This window comes from Globicephala melas, chromosome 16 (assembly GCF_963455315.2).
Source record: "Globicephala melas chromosome 16, mGloMel1.2, whole genome shotgun sequence".
Classification (NCBI taxonomy): Eukaryota; Metazoa; Chordata; class Mammalia; order Artiodactyla; family Delphinidae; genus Globicephala; species Globicephala melas.
The window spans coordinates 81,443,150-81,460,285 of record NC_083329.1 but is presented as its reverse complement, the minus strand read 5'-3'; the positions used below and the strand labels follow the sequence as shown (position 1 = coordinate 81,460,285).

The window sequence follows — 17,136 nt, the reverse complement described above, 5'->3', positions numbered from 1 at the left end:
GAAGGTCACCAAGTGAACCACCAAACGCTCACCCTAAAAACCAACAGGACTCTCGTGCAGCAGCGAACAGATTACGGTCACTTAACCCTTAGGATTACAATCCAAAAGTGCCATGGGAAAATGAATTCTTTCATTAATTGAGAAGGAATTTCCTTCAGAAAGCCAAATCCCCAATAAAACAAACAACTCATTTTAAGAAACTGAACTGTAACTTCAGACACTATAATTTTGAGAACATCACAAATGCAAACATCACAAATGCAGTTTTAAAATTACTAAAACACTTAGTGTGCCCTTTGCTTGCTAAGTTTCCTCCCCCAAGAGAGGGGGAAAAAGTCATTTGTCCCCTTTGTCCAACTATGAAATCCCACCAGATCAGATAATTAAAGGTTACGTTTTATTCAGATTGAAAACATTAACATAAATTCTAAAGCATTTCACATGGTTAAATGTGCAGTAAAATAAATACAACATGAAACCTGGATAGTTTACTATTGTTTTATGAAAATGGTAAAATGGACCCATTTCATTTAAAAACATTAAAAGGGGTGCCTTTGCACACATTCCTTTCTCTGGCCTGAACGCCCTTCTCTACCTTGCTCCCCAGGACATGGTTTCTGACCAGCTCCAGCATCACCTCTTCAGTGAGGCCTCTGCAAACACCGCCCACGCCTCTCCCCTTGCCGATCTGTCCCAGGGCTCCAGCAGACCATGCTTCTCTGCTCCTGACCAAGCAGCCCCTCTCCCGGTGTCCACTGTCACACACGTTACCTGGAACTGTCACCACGTGTTGCCTCTCTGTCTCCACCGTGAGTCCCAAGTTCCAGTTATGGTCACCCTTACCTGATCTACATGTCTATGTAGATAGGTATAGCTCATAAAAATTACATGCAAGTGTGCGTGCGCACACGCACGCACACACACACGCACACGCACACACACATGCTTCCAAAGGCTGTAAATCTCATTTGACCATACTGTCATATTGTTTTGCTAAAGGATGTCACGTATACAATAAACACGGTGACATATTTTTCAACAAACATTGACAGTGGTAGTACACATCAAAACTGTACACCTTAATACTAAATGTTACTGTTATATGTTAAATCAGGAGTATCACTCGGCCCATAGTTTTCTAGTAATTTCAACTGTGTTTAAAGGCGTTATGTATGTATGGAGGAAAACACAATAGGTATACGGGAGTTTTAAAATTTCTCAGTAATAAAATAATAGGAAAAAAATCTGAGATTCGACTAATCCAATAACAACAGAGGGAAAAAGAAAGCCACACTCACTTCTGCTCGCTGCTCAAATACCTCTGGACGATCTGGTTCCAAGGTAATTACTCGGCTCAGTTCGAACAGAGAAAGCTCAGCATTCTTAATGTCCTTGAAAAGGCATTAGCTTAGTGTGAGATACACTGTTCCTCAAAACCAGCTTGAATAGATTTTCTGAAAAAACTAATAATTTAGCAATGATATAACTACTTATTTAGAAATAAATATGAACTTAGCTTCTAAATAAGAGATTGGCCAAGTTAAATAAGCTCTATTACGATTACTTAACTCACTCAAGTCTACCTACCCATCAACAGCACATGGGACCTGGCTACCTATCCCAAGTTCCACAGAGGGCGAGACATTTTCTCAATTTAACCTATTGAAACACCGCATCAACAAATTTCAAGGGATGAGCATATATGGACACCAGTGTGCAAAGTGATGCTGACCAGTGGCAATGAGGGAACAGAGAGGAGCCGTGTCAGTGTCAATCAAAACCCCTAGGCCTACACACCTACACCTGGAGAAGTCTAGGTAAACCTGTTCTCTTTAAAATTTACACATCACTTTATATCAAAAATATGTGAGCATGTTACTTTTACATTAAAAGTGCATTAAAGATACAAGCAAATTTCACATCAAGATATAAAATTAAAAGAGATGAGAATGAGGAAGAAGCACTTCATCACTGACCTTTACTAGGGCAACTTAGGTCACTTACTGATGCCCTGAACCTAACTAGGGCTATTTATTGATGCTCTGAATGTAACATTGTTTCCTTCCTAAACATCTTCATTCCCAAATCTGGGTTCCTGTTCAGTCTTCCTTCTCAAGTCTCAGAAATATACAAATATTATACAAGATTTCTCCAGTAGGCCGGCAGGCAATTAGGACAGTTTTTTTAAATTGGCAAAGATACAAAAGTGACACTTCTCCCTCAAGACATAATTTCATTTGAATATTTTTAATAGAAAAAGTTTACGTAGAATGTTCAAGACTGAAAATTTGGACATCTGATCTTAGACCACTTCATTATTTACTATATACTCTCAGGAAAAGTCTTCATTTTTATACCATAGTGCCTTTGTTTGACCAAAATATATTGGGTTGACCAAAAAGTTCATCCGGGTTTTTCCGTAACATCATGAGACATACTATTATTCAAAACCAGCTTCAATAGATTTTCTGAAAAATCCAGTAATTTAGTAATGACATAACTACTTATTTAGAAATAAATATGAACATCTTATGGAAAAACCCGGACGAACGTTCTGGCCATCCAATACTTATTATAACCTTCCTCCTGCATTCCTCAGAAATAAGGGGAATAAGGCTCCAGAGACATATCTATCTGGGAAAGTATAATGTATGGTAACAAATTAAAAATAAATTTTACAAAAAAACCTTTGTTCTTTTATTCAACCTTTAAAAATTGTGGAAGGAACTCAGATTCTAAGTCCTACTACACTACTGATGCCCCGTCTCTCTTTTACAGCAATGAGTGTTTCCTCAGGAATTCAGTCAAGCTCTCGTGTTTTTCTAGGCTTATGTCCAGCTCATCATGAAATAAAGTTTAGGCTGCCAAAGGCTGTCCTTTTGGAATAGAAAGTAACCTCAGAAGACCTGGGCAGAAACTCCCATCCCCCCACATCCCAGCCACTTGATCTTGGAGAAGTCCCCTACGGCCATGGTCTCATCTGTGAACTGGAATGACACCACTGCGTGTTCCCTCAGAGCCCGGGGAGCGGTGAGGGGCTCTATGGGAACCCTGGTCCGAGTCCGATCACGTAGACACTATGGCAGGCGTAACTATTCCATACTCACATGTAATCCCTTCTTTCCATAGGCTATCCCTCGGCCATAAATTGCACTAACCAGATCAGGTTCCTCCTATTCAGACCAAAACAGAAACACGTCAAAAACCATAAACAAAACAAAACAAAACAAATCAGTTTCTGCTTAAAGCACGTTAATGCCACAAATGACAGCTCTAAATTATGCTACCACTACTCATGTCAGTCAATACACAGTCCCCAACCACAAAAGTCTGTATTTCTAAAGCTCATTTGAATGAGACATGAATAAGAGTTTTACATCAAAAAAAAAAAACACTTAAAAATAGAGAAAACCAACATTACTGAGCGCTGTGCTAGTTTCTTTCACACAGTCGTCTTACTTAAAACGCAATCCTCTCAGCAACTCTATGCTGGGCCACCAGCAAACACAGCTCAGAGAGAAAACGGAGGTTCGGAGAAGCAGATACAGGAGTAAAGGGCCTGGGTGACGCCCCCTCCTAGTTGGTCTGCTTTCAGGGAGTCATGAAATCATCTGAAAAGGAGAGAACCCGTCGGAGCCAGCACAACAAGGAGGAAGAGGTGAGTCGACTCCACAGACTGTTGGGGATTAATACAGTCCTTTATTCTAAGGGGTCAGAGTGAGAACCAGACCCTTTCTGCAACCTGCTCCCATGTGGACTGGATGCAACGCCTCTCAGGCCCAAGGACAGGGCGTCTGTTGCCCCCGCCATCAAGTCCCTACGCGTGGGGCAGTGGCGTGAACTCCCGTCTGCATCTAACCTGTGCAATTCTTAGCCTCTTCTCTGAATGCTTCCCTGCATATTTAAGAAATAAGAGTACACAGCCTCTGGCTATAAGGTCCTGAAGGAAGAACCTGACAGGGCTACAGCAGATGAGCTATTTTAGAGGCTAATCTATTATCAGTTTCAAATCGAGATCGGGTGTCTGCGGGTATTGCCGAAAAAGACACATCAACTTCAATGATGAGAAAGTGCGAAAAAATAAAGGATAAGATGCTATGCACTGAAAAACAAAAAAAGGCTACTGTAAACAGAATCAGGTACATCACCTCAGGTAGCAAGTGGGTACATCACTGCCTACAGCCCAGCCAGCAGATGGGCCTCATGGTATATGGAAAATTGGAAAAATTCAAGTAAATAATTACAGATTTCTAGCTTCTCTTGGAAAATAAAAAAATCCAACAATGACAGACCCACATTCGGGCATGGGAATGTGAGAACGTGACAAAAACAGAGGCAACGGCTGCCTATTTCGATGAAGGGTGTGTACTCACCAGCTTACCATGAGCCCACCCATGGTCTCTACACTACATCAATTCACTTTGCTCATTTAATGTGTTTCTCTGGCTCCCAGAGAGTTTTGGATTTCTGATTCAGAACGTATGTGTAACTGACATGAAAGGTTGTCCATACTATTTGCTAAATGGGAAAAAGTATGAGTTACAGAACGAGAGAGGAATGGTAGTCACTTCTTATAAATAATACTTATATAGGATTATGTGGGCCAGTAGGTGCACAGAAAAAAGCTCTAACAGTAGTTTTCTCTAGAGAGTGGGATTACTAGGTATCTTCCTATTCTGCTTAATACACCGATGCATTCCTTTTAATTGTTTAAAACAAACACACATACAGTTATAATCAGAAAAAAAATGTGTTAAGTAAGACATATTACAGAAAATAATAGAAAACTTTACTGTCAACTGAAAATATCGTATTTAAATAAAGAGAAAATTTATTATAAATTATAGAAAATTTAGGAGATGAAGAAAAGCTCAAAAAATAAGGTAAAAGGCATCCTACAATCGTGTCACCCAGAGATAACACTAAACATTTAAATATTCCTCTGGAGACTTCCCTGGTGGTGCAGTGGTTAAGAATCCGCCTGCTAATGCAGGGGACACAGGTTCGAGCCCTGGTCCGGGGAGATCCCACGTGCCGCAGAGCAAATAATCCCGTGCACCACAACTACTGAACCTGAGCTCTAGAGCCCATGTGCCGCAACTACTGAGCCCGCATGCTGCAACTACTGAAACCCGCGCTCCTAGAGCCCGCGCTCTGCACAAGAGAAGCCACCGCACTGAGAAGCCCACGCACCGCAATGAAGAGTAGCCCCAGCTCGCTGCAACTAGGGAAAGCCCACGCGCAGCAACGAAGACCCAACGCAGCCAAAAATAAAAATTAAAAAATAATAAATAAATAGCACATAAATATTCCTCCTGCCTTAAAGAAAGACAGAGCAAGTAGTTTGAGAGAGGGATACAGGTACAGAGGGTGAGGAGAAGCAGGAAAAACAGTTCCCCACTGAGGAATCAAAGTCAGACGGTCTTCACGTTTTTCCCTAGCAACGGCACCTGCCAGAAGACAGAACAGTCAACAGAGCAGCACCTCGGCCAGGCTGGGTGGGGCTGGTGAGCCCACGCAGCTCACACCTGCTGATGACAGGCCTCCAGGGAGAGGAAACCCCACTTTCAGAGAAGCTTTTCTCCTCAACTGAGGAAAATTTTATACCAGATGACAGGAGGTTAGTTAGAAAAAAGTGCATTTAAATAACGAGTTATTCTACTTGCGTGACGGGCATCTCCATACACCCAGTGGCCACTCCAGCCACCTGGGAGTCGTCCTCATGTCCCCAGCCAACATATCTACTCAAGATATCCCGGTGCTTTCACCTGCTGACCGCTCAGCCACTGTCCAGTTTGCAGCCTTCCCCTCTCACCTGGCTACTGCAATGGCCTTAAGCACGCTCCTGTTTCTTCCCATCCAGTCTCCAGGCCCACACTAAGCCGCCTCACGGTGATCATGACACTCCCCTGGCGGAGACTGTTCACTGCCCCCCAGCACCTACACTAGCGAAATTCGAACATTTTCACTCTCATCCACAGTAAGAAATACATTTTACACCGTAACCCAGTACACTCGTACGTATATACATAAACATACACACAAACACATCAGAAACAAGTTTCACTAACGTCACATCAAGAGCCTTACTACACACAGTGTAATCTGGTACTTCCTCGTCTGGTATATTTCATTAAAAAAGTGCTAGTCTTGACTCACCAATTAATTTCAGGCCGACTAAAGGGTAGCGCCTCATAATTTAAAAAACAGTGAGGTAACATCTAAATGCCTTTGCAAAAAGTACTGATCATTTTCCTGCCTCTCTGTTCACCTCCTTCCTCTGCCCCACTCACAATTCATACTCTAAAAATTGGCTGAATGGGGGCTTCCCTGGTGGCGCAGTGGTTGAGAGTCCGCCTGCTGATGCAGGGGACACGGGTTCGTGCCAAGGTCCGTGAAGATCCCACATGCCGCAGAGCGGCTGGGCCCGTGAGCCACGGCCGCTGAGCCTGCGCGTCCGGAGCCTGTGCTCCGCAACGGGAGAGGCCACAGCAGTGAGGGGCCCGCGTACCGCCAAAAAAAAAAAAAAAATTGGCTTAATGGGACTTCCCCGGTGGTCCAGTGGTTAAGACTTCGCCTTCCAATGCAGGGGCTGTGGGTTCCATACCTGGTCGGGGAGCTAAGATCCCGCATGTCTCACGGCCAAAAAACCAAAACATCAAACAGAAGCAGTATTGTAACAAATTCAATGAAGACTTTTAAAAAATGGTCCACATCAAAAAAAAAAATCTTAAAAAAAAAATAATAATAATTGGCATTACTTAATAGTTCCCTAGATACAACAGGGTCTCCCAAGCTCGGGGCATTTGCAAATGCTCTCATCTGCCTGAAACACCCACTCACGGCCTCTGTGCCCAAGAAAGTCCTTCAATCCTTGAACCCTCTCTTCTGACGCCTTCCAGATGCCCCTGGAAAATAAGATACGCCCCTCTCCTCTGTTCCACTATATGTCATATGGATGTGAGTCATTCATTCAACAAATATTTACTCAGGGCCAGCTATGAGCCATGTCCCGGCCCATGTGCTATGAATACCATAGTAAGCGAGAACCAACACAGAAGGCAAAAAAGATTCTTGCCTTCTTGGAGCACAGCCAAAGAATCACAGACATAAATGTAAAGTTACACCTTCAGTAAATGCTAGAGTGATAAATGGTGCTTTTAGAAAACGTATAAAGACTTAAACAAGGTTAGGAAGGATTTCCTACGGAAGCGATGCCTGGGCTGAGATCTGTAGAGGATGGGGGAATCCCAGAATGACTGGTCCAGGCAGCGGGGGCAGACGGTACAAAGGCTCAGAGGGACGCGGGGAACACGGCATCTCCAAGCTGAGGTTGGAGAGGCAGGTAGGGACCTCACTAAGGATTTTTATCTCTAACCTAAAAGTAGCAGCAAAGTATATGTGTGTTTAAAGTACATGTTTGTATGGTATGTACATGTGAGTGTGTGTGGAGGGTGTGAGGAGAGAAGCCAGGAACCGAGAGCCCCATCTGTCATCTGGCAGATGGAAGTGGCTCAGCCGTGGTTTGAACAGAGCCGGGAGTAGCAGATGGACAAAGGAGATACTTAGGAGGCACACAGACAGAGCTGGTGATGAAGTAAGTGGCACACATGTGTGTGGAACATGTAGCCTCACATAACCCTGTGCCATTCATTGAGCTTGGCGACACTAGGATACGAGCAGGAATTCTTTTTCAGTTGTGGCTGGGGAGGGTCTGGTGGGATCAGGGGAGAGCAGGCAGTCGATTTGGAACCCGTAAGACTAGACTATAACTATGATAACTACCGCAATAACTAAACATCCTTCTGTGCGGTTGCAAGAAAATTCTGAAGAGTCAGTCGCATGGAGAAAACCTAAATACGTTACAGATGCACGTTTGTTTTCTCTAGTATTCAACTTACACGTTCTTCTTAGAATTTCTTTTCGACAGCATAGAAGGATCTATAATTATTGTGGCTGTTACCACACCACGATATAGCCTAGTATTACAGGTTCCTAAATTTAAATAGTAGATTTTATTGCTTTTTTTGATTGATACAACTTTATTACTTTATCACTGGCTTTGGATGTTAACAAGTCAAAACTCTTTCTTTATGAAATGTCACGATGAATTATTGTTTCAAATAAAAAACAATGTTTATTTCTAAAAACTAATTGAGCTCAGAATATCATTTCAAAGTATTTTTGAATACACAAGTCTAATAATATTTACACTTTATAAGGTTTTCAGAATTTTAAATGAATTAAATTAAACTAATATTTCAATCGTCCAATATCACTCACTTTATGCAAATACAAAATCATGGTATAATAAGACTGTTATCTTACTGGATCATGTCCACTTAAATGTCTCAATTCTCAAAAGAATCAATTTTTTTAAACACATAAAAGTCTAATTTACCATCTTCATTATATTATTTACATAGTGATTTTAAAATTTACAAATATTTATTTTTCCACCACAAGGCTGGCTTTTTGTTAAAACTCGAAAGTCACTGGATCAAAGACAAACGAATAAGTCAAAAACGTCACTGCACAGCAATGTAACAAGGATTAAGTTCTGTGTAAGTGGCAGGCGCACATACATATGTACATAAAAGATGGTTACAAGATCACGTGCAGAGGAATGTTTTACACTTTGTCTGCTAATGCAAAGTTCTTTCATGAATTCAATTCCGCCAGAATCAGATCAGAATCAGATGAGCTCAAGGTCACACGACTAACAGCAAAGGCCAACTGCCTCATAACATTGTCACAGCACTTACGTCACCCAGCCCTGCATGAGCATCAAAGCAGCACAGACAACAGGAAAGGGTTCCACTTTCAAGAACGCTATGATGGAGGTGCTGACACATGTGGAAGTGGCACAAGGACACTGACGTGGAGACAATACTGACTGATACACTTTTAAAATCAAGAGGTTCCAATGAAGACGGACAGATCTATTAAGTCTTGAAATTGTGCTCTGTTGGAAACCTTGATGCTCAAGGAACACTGTATTCCTTTATAGACGTGCCAAACAACCCATACTTGGATAAATATTCAAAGGAACAGTTTGAAACAACAAAGATTACGGGAATAGCCCTTAAGTTTGTTCTCTGATGCTGGAGCTGAGACCACAAGAAAGTATAAAAGCTTTACATCAAAAGGTCACTCTGGAATATGAGTGGCCCTCCTGCATAGATCCAAATTTCACATTAAATGATCTTATATAAATGGTGACTATAATAAAATCCTAGCCCCCATGGCCCCATCTGTCTTCAGCTTTCTATGAATGAAGTCCGATTCTATGCACTCCTGCTTCACCCTGAGTCCGCGGGCTGTCCAAGAGAAACACTTTGTCGGGAGATAACAAGCTAAAAAAAACTGGAAAAGCTTATCTGTGAACAGTTATCACTGAAGATTTGTTAAACGATGTTTATTGGCTTAAAAATAAAGAGTTGGGCTTCCCTGGTGGCTCAGTGGTTGAGGGTCCGCCTGCCGATGCAGGGGACACGGGTTTGTGCCCCGATCCGGGAGGATCCCACATGCCGCGGAGCGGCTGGGCCCGTGAGCCATGGCCGCTGAGCCTGCGCGTCCAGAGCCTGTGCTCCGCAACGGGAGAGACCACAACAGTGAGAGGCCCGCGTACCGCAAAAAAAATTTTTTTAAATAATAAATAAATAAAGAGTTGTCGCACATGTGGAAAGATCCTGCAAGGAACAGGTGAACATCTGATAGCATGTACTGACAACAAATAACCCTCTGGTGATGCTGAGTTGAGTCCTAACCTGGCATCCCTCCATGCTTGAAGAAACGCTTTACCACTATTCTGAATACTGGATACGAAAAAGTATTGCTGGGGTAAAAATCAGTTTCATTACTGCCAAGACCCAGTATTGCTGCATTTGCCAATAAAAGAAAAGGAAGAGCAGTTAGATTTAAAGAATGGTCATACTTTAAAAATACAATATAAAGAGACTGATTTATGCAAATTCTGATTCAAGGTAAGAAAAGGAGTTTTGGTCAATTAGAGAAGTAGCAATAACTAATCTTTGGACACTTGCTACCGTGTGGTTGTGCAGTTTCTTGATGAGATTGGCTATCAAAGATTTGAAGAAATCCATGAAAAGCTCTTAAACAGGAATTATGTGCATCAGTTTCAAACATAAAGCCTAAATGCAAAAGTTATGTCCAGAAAAGCAGGATCAAGTCTCTTATTAAAATTTTCAAAAAGAATTTTAGCACTTAATGTCAAATCTTGGTATTTTGCATTTAGCATAGTCATATAACGTAAAGAAAATGTGACAGATTTTCACCAAGCTCTATCTGGATGTCTCTAAATTTGCTCCTGCTTACTCCAGCGTGTCATGATTTTCCACATGTGTTATAAGGCAGAAAAGGCTGGGAAGCACCGAAACAAAGGGGAAGAGAGACATCCCCAAGAAGAGCACCGGCAGAAAAGCCAAAGGCATTGAATTCCCATGTAAAGACGTGTCATGAATGACAACGCAGTCTCGTCTTCTGCGGGCCCGTAGCATTTGAACTTTCTGCTGCTCCATCATCCTCTATTCCTGCCCCATCGTAGCTTGAATCACCAAAGTCACCAGTCCAACCTTATAACCCACACATTCTCAAAGAAAAATTTACCAGTCGAAAGCAACCCAACGCAGATTGATGAAAATGTTATATCAAACTTCAACATATTAATATCTTTTCTTAGCACAAAGAGAAAAATTCTGATCTACTTTCTGAATGCGACTGCAAGGAAAAGATGTTTTACGATAATAAATGGACAACAGAGATATTATGGAGTCACTAAAATTATGATTGTAGAGAAAGACTGAAAAACATTTATAAAATTAAGTAAAAAAGTAATACAAAATAGTACATAAGTTCAGATTATAAAAAACAAATGCATACTTTGAAAAGGTCATAAACTTAAATAATGGTAGAGTGGCAGAATTAGGAAATTTTTCATTACTTAAAGTTTTTTCTTTAACGTTGTTATCTTGCCTTCAGCTAGACTGATAACAATATTTTTCAAAAAGTTAAATGAATTGCTAATACGTCTGCAAGCCTGTACTGTTGTCTTCTGTTGGCTACCGTAAATTAACTGACATTTGCTCCTATAAATGTATCAAAACCTCCCTTTCAAGCCAGGGTGTTAAAGTGCTTTCTTACCTTTTTAAATACTGCAATGCTAAACAGAAAGGCGATTTTTAAAACTTTATAATCTACCCGTCGTACTTTAAACTCCACTGAAGAATATTATTCCCTATGACCACTCAAACACATAGCCGCTTGGATCTAAGCACTTTAAAGTAATAACTATAAAAATATCTTATTGATTATTTGAGAGTGAAGATAGAATTGTCAACAGAATTAATCACATGTTTAAAAAGAGAAAACAAAAGCGGAGCAAAACTTTCAAAAATAATACTTTAAAATTAAGTCTGCCTGCTGGATTGAAAACTATCTATTGGCTCTTACTGTATTAGCACAGATGAATATGCCAGAATGGTCCTTCAAATAGCTGAGATTAACTGAGCACTTACTATGTGCCAGGCACCTAGTAAAGTACTTTTTAAGATATTTCATTCAAACTGAACGAGAATATTTTTGGAGGTAGTTATTATTATGCCCATAATCCAGGTGGTTAAATAACTTGCTAGTAAGCAGCAGAGTAGATGAGAACTTGGGTATTTCTAACTCTACTTGACCCTCCTGGACAGAGAATGGATAATGGCCAGGCATCTACCAGAGTACAGTTAAATCATGACCTGAGATACACAGCCAGCAATGTCAGGCTGCATTGCAGGTCTCCTATGCAACTCTTAACACTTGCGTATGAAAGCACTTGGTCTGTACCGGATTTTAACACAGCCATCAATCAATAGAGGCCCAATACTTCCACTGAGGAGTCTCATAATTATACTTTAAGGTGAGAAACAAATCCACGAATGGACTTAAGCGTGTAGATCAACTCCTGCATGGAGAGTAAACATCCGTAGCTCCAAGAATTTCCAGTGTCCACATCTCATGGGAGATATCAAGGTAGAGAGGAAAATGAACTGAAGCTGACGTTTGTCTTTTTGACACTTGGTTTGAATCTCACCTCTGCCACCTGATGGTGGGGAGACTACAAGCAAATTGCCTGATCTCCTTAGATCGCATTTTCCTCCTTTAAAATAAAGTAATACTGCAAAGATTAAATGAGAGCATGTTACAAGGCCTGCACTAAGAAAGTGCTCAGTCAGGGCTGATTTCCTTTACTTTCTTGTAAAATCTTAAAATCCATGTTTTATTGCAGCACTTTAGCTATGCATAAGTCCATATTTTTGTCGTGACTATAAACTTGCAATCATATAATTAAGAAGAAAAATTACCTGAAGCATTGTTGAAAAATGTCTTATTGCTTCATCATAGAGACCACTGCCAATCAACACATATGCAATAGCTATGAAAAAATACAGAAACATTAAAGGAACGAATAAAGGATCTCAGACTGGAATCGGTAACTAAATTCTTTACCAAATCTTAAAAGGCAGCTCCAAGGACTAGAAGCAGTTAAAGAAAACCTGGAAGTTAATAAGATGTAATTGAATTCTCCTACCACTCAGCACTTGCTAATCAGTCTTCTAGTTCCATCTAGATTTAAATTATTAAAGCCATCTATAAAACACCTGCCTACAAGAAGTAATTATCTTTTTCTAAGCCCATCACTCACTTTCAAATACCAAATAGTCTTTACAATGTTTCTTATCTATATATACAAAAGAGCTAGTAATAAGCCTGAATAATGTCCATATAACATGGCGATGTGACTTTACTGTGAAAGTTAGAATACCCCAATAGCATCACATATCTCGATTCCTGCAGGTGCTGAATTTACTGCCAATTACCTAGTAAGAACAAAAACAGAGGCTCCAATTAATATATATTAATATAGTGCTTAACTGTAGATATAATTCACAGCACTGCAAAAGACCACTAGTCTTTTCCCTAGCTATTCTATTCAAAATATAGTCAAGACACTACTCAAAATATACTCTAAAGATCACAAATAGTTTTTAATCAAATTGTTTAGGTAAGTGGTATTTTGAAATTAGAGCCATGAATATCTCTTAAAACACGGCACAACTTAGACTGAACTTTTTCACCTGTCAAAAAAACCAATACATTTTAATATTCTAGATTACATTTTTATCTATAATATTTGCCCTAACTCCCTAACGTCCCAAATATCCCTGAAAATTGTATTCCTAACTCAATATAATACTATTTTGATCATATTTCTTTGCAAAAAAAGCTTTATGCAACCCTCTAGTTCAAGGACATAATTACGTGTTCAAGAAGATGGGGAACTAAAACTTTTAATGTCATTCAGAGTTTAAATTCCTTGACACTAAAAAGTAGTCAAAACATTAAATGCAGAAAGAGATTTAGAGTATCTTTATAACTAACCTGAGAAAAGTAAAGTTCAGAGACATCGAGTATCATAATAATACAAGAGCTTTGGGGGGCATTCATCAACATGAAAAGAGGACTGTTTTCATCCTAATTTTTTTGAAAAGATAATTAAGCTCAAACTCCTATTCAGAATAATGGGCATGGATACTATTCAGGTAGTTGTAGCAGACAATGAGATAACCAGAGACCTCTTCGGCGGGGCTCAGCGGCATTAGTAGTAAAAACAACAACAACAACAATAATAGTTACATGTACAGTACTCTTAATACGTGCCAGGCACAATCCTAATTATATACATGCATTATAACCCATTTACTCCTTAATCGCAGTGAGGTAGGTACAACTGTCACCCCCATTTGCAGACACGGAAATGAAGCATTTAAACTGTCCAAAGGCAGCATGCAGTGAGACAAAGGAAACAGGCTGCCTGGCTCCAGGACCCACCCATCTCACCAACACGCTACCCTGAGAAAAATCTGGGCTGCACTGAAACTACTGTGCACGGGGCTGGACTGCAAAATGGTTTGAATTCCTTGATGATTGGATGAACAGGGACTGAAACATAAACTTGTGCATTTTTGAGTGTAGGAAGATACTTTAGAAAGCCAAGAACTGGGCTCAGATTCTGGCCCCGCCACTCGCTGGCTGTGTCACCACAGGGACCTCAGTCACTCTCATGACTCTCTGAGTCTTGCTTAACAAGCCTGGAGAAAATTTTCTTAGATTCCTTTCAGATCTAAATTTTCAGAATTTCCTATCTATCTTCCCATAATCAGTAAATATCTGTTGAATGAACAAATGAATAAGTGACCCATAAAAACAAATACGGCTTTAGCGGATAAATGTTATACTTGGCAACATGTTGAAAATTTTCGTCCTTGGCTAGCCTACTGAACTCCACTCAAAGAAAATCAAATGCAGCTCTCAAATATTTCCATCTAAAAGTAAATATTTTTTTGAGAAAAACCCAAAAGTATGCATTAAAAAGTAACCTAAATCTTGGACAAATATAAATAACTATTCGTACTAGGATCTAAATTTGGTTGTGGGAGTTCAAAGACATAAAGAAAAAACTAGGATAGCTGGAATCTCCCAGAAATTGTTAATAACCAGCAATTCCACATCTCCCCACAACACGTATGTTGACAGAGGTCATTTTTCCAAGAAAAAAAAATACTGAGGTTCAAAACTCCTAAGCCAAATCAGGGCCTATCCTATCCCAGGGTGTACTACGATTATTCTTAGAGCACAGGACAGGCCTGGCACACGTTAGACTCTTAATTCATTATTTAATAAATGAATATAAGGCTGAACAGAATCCAAGGACTACAACAGAGACCAAATCTGATGCCTTAAAGGATAATTAATTCTCAAAGCCCACTCAAAGAATATAAACAAAAAGTGATTAATACTTTCAAAATAGTCAACTCTCAATTATCTGCACTAACAAAGGAAGAAGCCAATACAAGAAGTGCTCGGTCTTAATATAAAATGCATATGGTAGAAGAAAGGATAAAATGGTTATGTGTAAATCAGACAGAAAAAAATTTCTGCAGGTGCTTTGGGCCACCAGGCAACACGTGGGAGAACGCACTTATGTGAAATCTGTCCAGCTGCAGTGTTCAGTCCTCTATTCAATTTTGTTTCCACTCTTTCAAGTGTGAGCTGACCAGGCACTGATGGAGACACACCCAGAGCGATCAGACACTGGCGAAACCAGACTGTTTTAAGACACGCCTTGAACAAGCCAGACTGCATGACCCGTTTGCAGATTAGAATGAACTCAACTTTCTACACCCACATGCTTAGACCCAACAATAACTGATTGGCCCCACAGTAAAATTAACTCAAACCTAGCTATTTTATTACAAAGAAGACTGAAGTAGGTATGATTCTCTCCTGCTTTTACTTCCCTATTGTTCATATTTGATGACAGCACACAAATAACCTTCTAATGAATGCTAGTAGCTCATAAGAACTCGTTACCATAATTATTAATATCCATAGAAACACAGGTGTGGAACAGTCCTTACGGATTCCATCCAGACCTTTTATTTTATGACTTATAGTACCGAGACCCTCACAAGGGTTGAATGCCCTCCCTACCCAAGATCAACCCTCTCGTGCTGGCAGAGCCAGGCTCTGTGCTCTTTCTGTCTCACCATCCTGCCTACCTGCTCTGCATCTGATCATAAATTCTAGGCAAATATCCCAGGAACAGCCCCCGAGTCAAGTCTCACCTAACTCTTCATTTGTGCTGTCATTATCAGTAGCAAATGGGAATCTCTTTTGTTCGGCAATAGACTTGGCCTGGCTCTGAAATAAAAACAAACGTACATTTTTAGCTTATCGCAGATGAGGAGAAACTTACCATGAGACCTGTATGTAAAAGAATTAAAGCTACCTTTGATGTATATGAAAGCAAGAAAATATTCACATTAAGTCACATCAATCATGTACTTCAGGGACACAATTTGTGCTGTAACTGATTTGCTTCCTCTTCTTATCACTAGTGGTTTTTGGTTTCCAGGAATACCTATCTTTCTACTTTCATGGGGATTAATCTTCCCGGCTGTTTCAAAGCTCCCTCCACACTACTCAATGACATCGATCATGTTACAAAGATCACACTCTAGTGTTTGGTCTCCAAAGTGGCTTGATAACAGAATATTTTTTCAAATAAATTTATTGATTTCTGACTGCGTTGAGTCTTTGCTGCTGCGTGCAGGCTTTCTCTAGTTGCGGCGAGCAGGGCCTACTCTTCACTGCAGTGCTCGGGCTTCTCATTGTGGAGGCTTCTCTTGTTGCGGAGCACGTGCTCTAGGGGCGCGGGCTTCAGCAGTTGTGGCTCGCGGGCTCAGTAGTTGTGGCTCGCAGGCTCTAGAGCGCAGGCTCAGTAGTTGTAGTGCATGGGCTTAGCTGCTCTGCGGCATGTGGGATCTTCCCAGGCCAGGGCTCGAACCCATGCCCCTGCATTGGCAGGTGGATTCTTAACCACTGCACCGCTAGGGAAGTCCCCCAGAATACTGCCTTTTAAACTTTAAAAATAGTTTAGAAGTAAGAGCTACAGTTTGTTGGGACTTCCCTGGGGGTCCAGTGGTTAAGTCTTCGCCTTCCAATGCAGGGGGCCCAGGTTCGATCCCTGGTTGGGGAGCTAAGATCCCACATGCCTCGTGGCCAACAAACCAAAAGAAAACATAAAACAGAAGCAATATTGTAACAAATTCAATAAAGACTTTAGAAATGGTCCACATCAAAAAAAATCTTTAAAAAAAAAAAAAAGCTATAGGTGGTACAGGGATGACACCATAATAGGACCAGCAAAACCTGACCAAGAAACAAGACAGGCTATTAAATAACGCATAGCAGGCGATGAACATGACCATACTACTTGATGCATACGCAGACACGCACATGCACACTTGGCAGAAAAGCTAAAGCAAAAGCGGAAGCTAGGGACAAACTAAGTAAGTTAGCTTAGCAAGTGGAAAGATTTTATAGGCAGCAACGGTCCAACATACAAAACGACGGCTCTATTGTGTTTTGGAGACAAATCATGTCTGATTATGCAAACAGCTGTCACTTTGCCAGAAGATTGGACTGTCGACACTAAGTTGTGATATGCTTAGCCTACAGGGTACACGTTAAAATGATAACTTCATACCAGATTCACCTAAGATATGA

At 40.6% G+C, this 17,136-nt stretch overlaps 1 protein-coding gene across 8 annotated transcripts in view; it reads right to left on the bottom strand.

Moving 5' to 3' along the window:
* Positions 1–17,136, bottom strand: part of TTC13 (tetratricopeptide repeat domain 13) — a 70,140-nt gene that overhangs the window by 33,034 nt on the left and 19,970 nt on the right. For 3 of the 8 annotated variants that reach the window (XM_030839508.2, XM_030839509.2, XM_030839514.2), the window contains 4 exons: positions 15,693–15,768; positions 12,369–12,439; positions 3,108–3,173; positions 1,299–1,391 (listed from right to left, as the gene is read on the bottom strand). The exons of 1 other annotated variant lie outside the window; for it this stretch is intronic. In XM_030839508.2, the coding sequence (XP_030695368.1) occupies positions 1,299–1,391; positions 3,108–3,173; positions 12,369–12,439; positions 15,693–15,768 (306 nt within the window). The remainder of the gene's footprint in view (positions 1–1,298; positions 1,392–3,107; positions 3,174–12,368; positions 12,440–15,692; positions 15,769–17,136) is intronic. 4 more of the 8 variants (XM_030839511.2, XM_060285919.1, XM_030839512.2 and 1 more) reach the window with 2 other exon arrangements.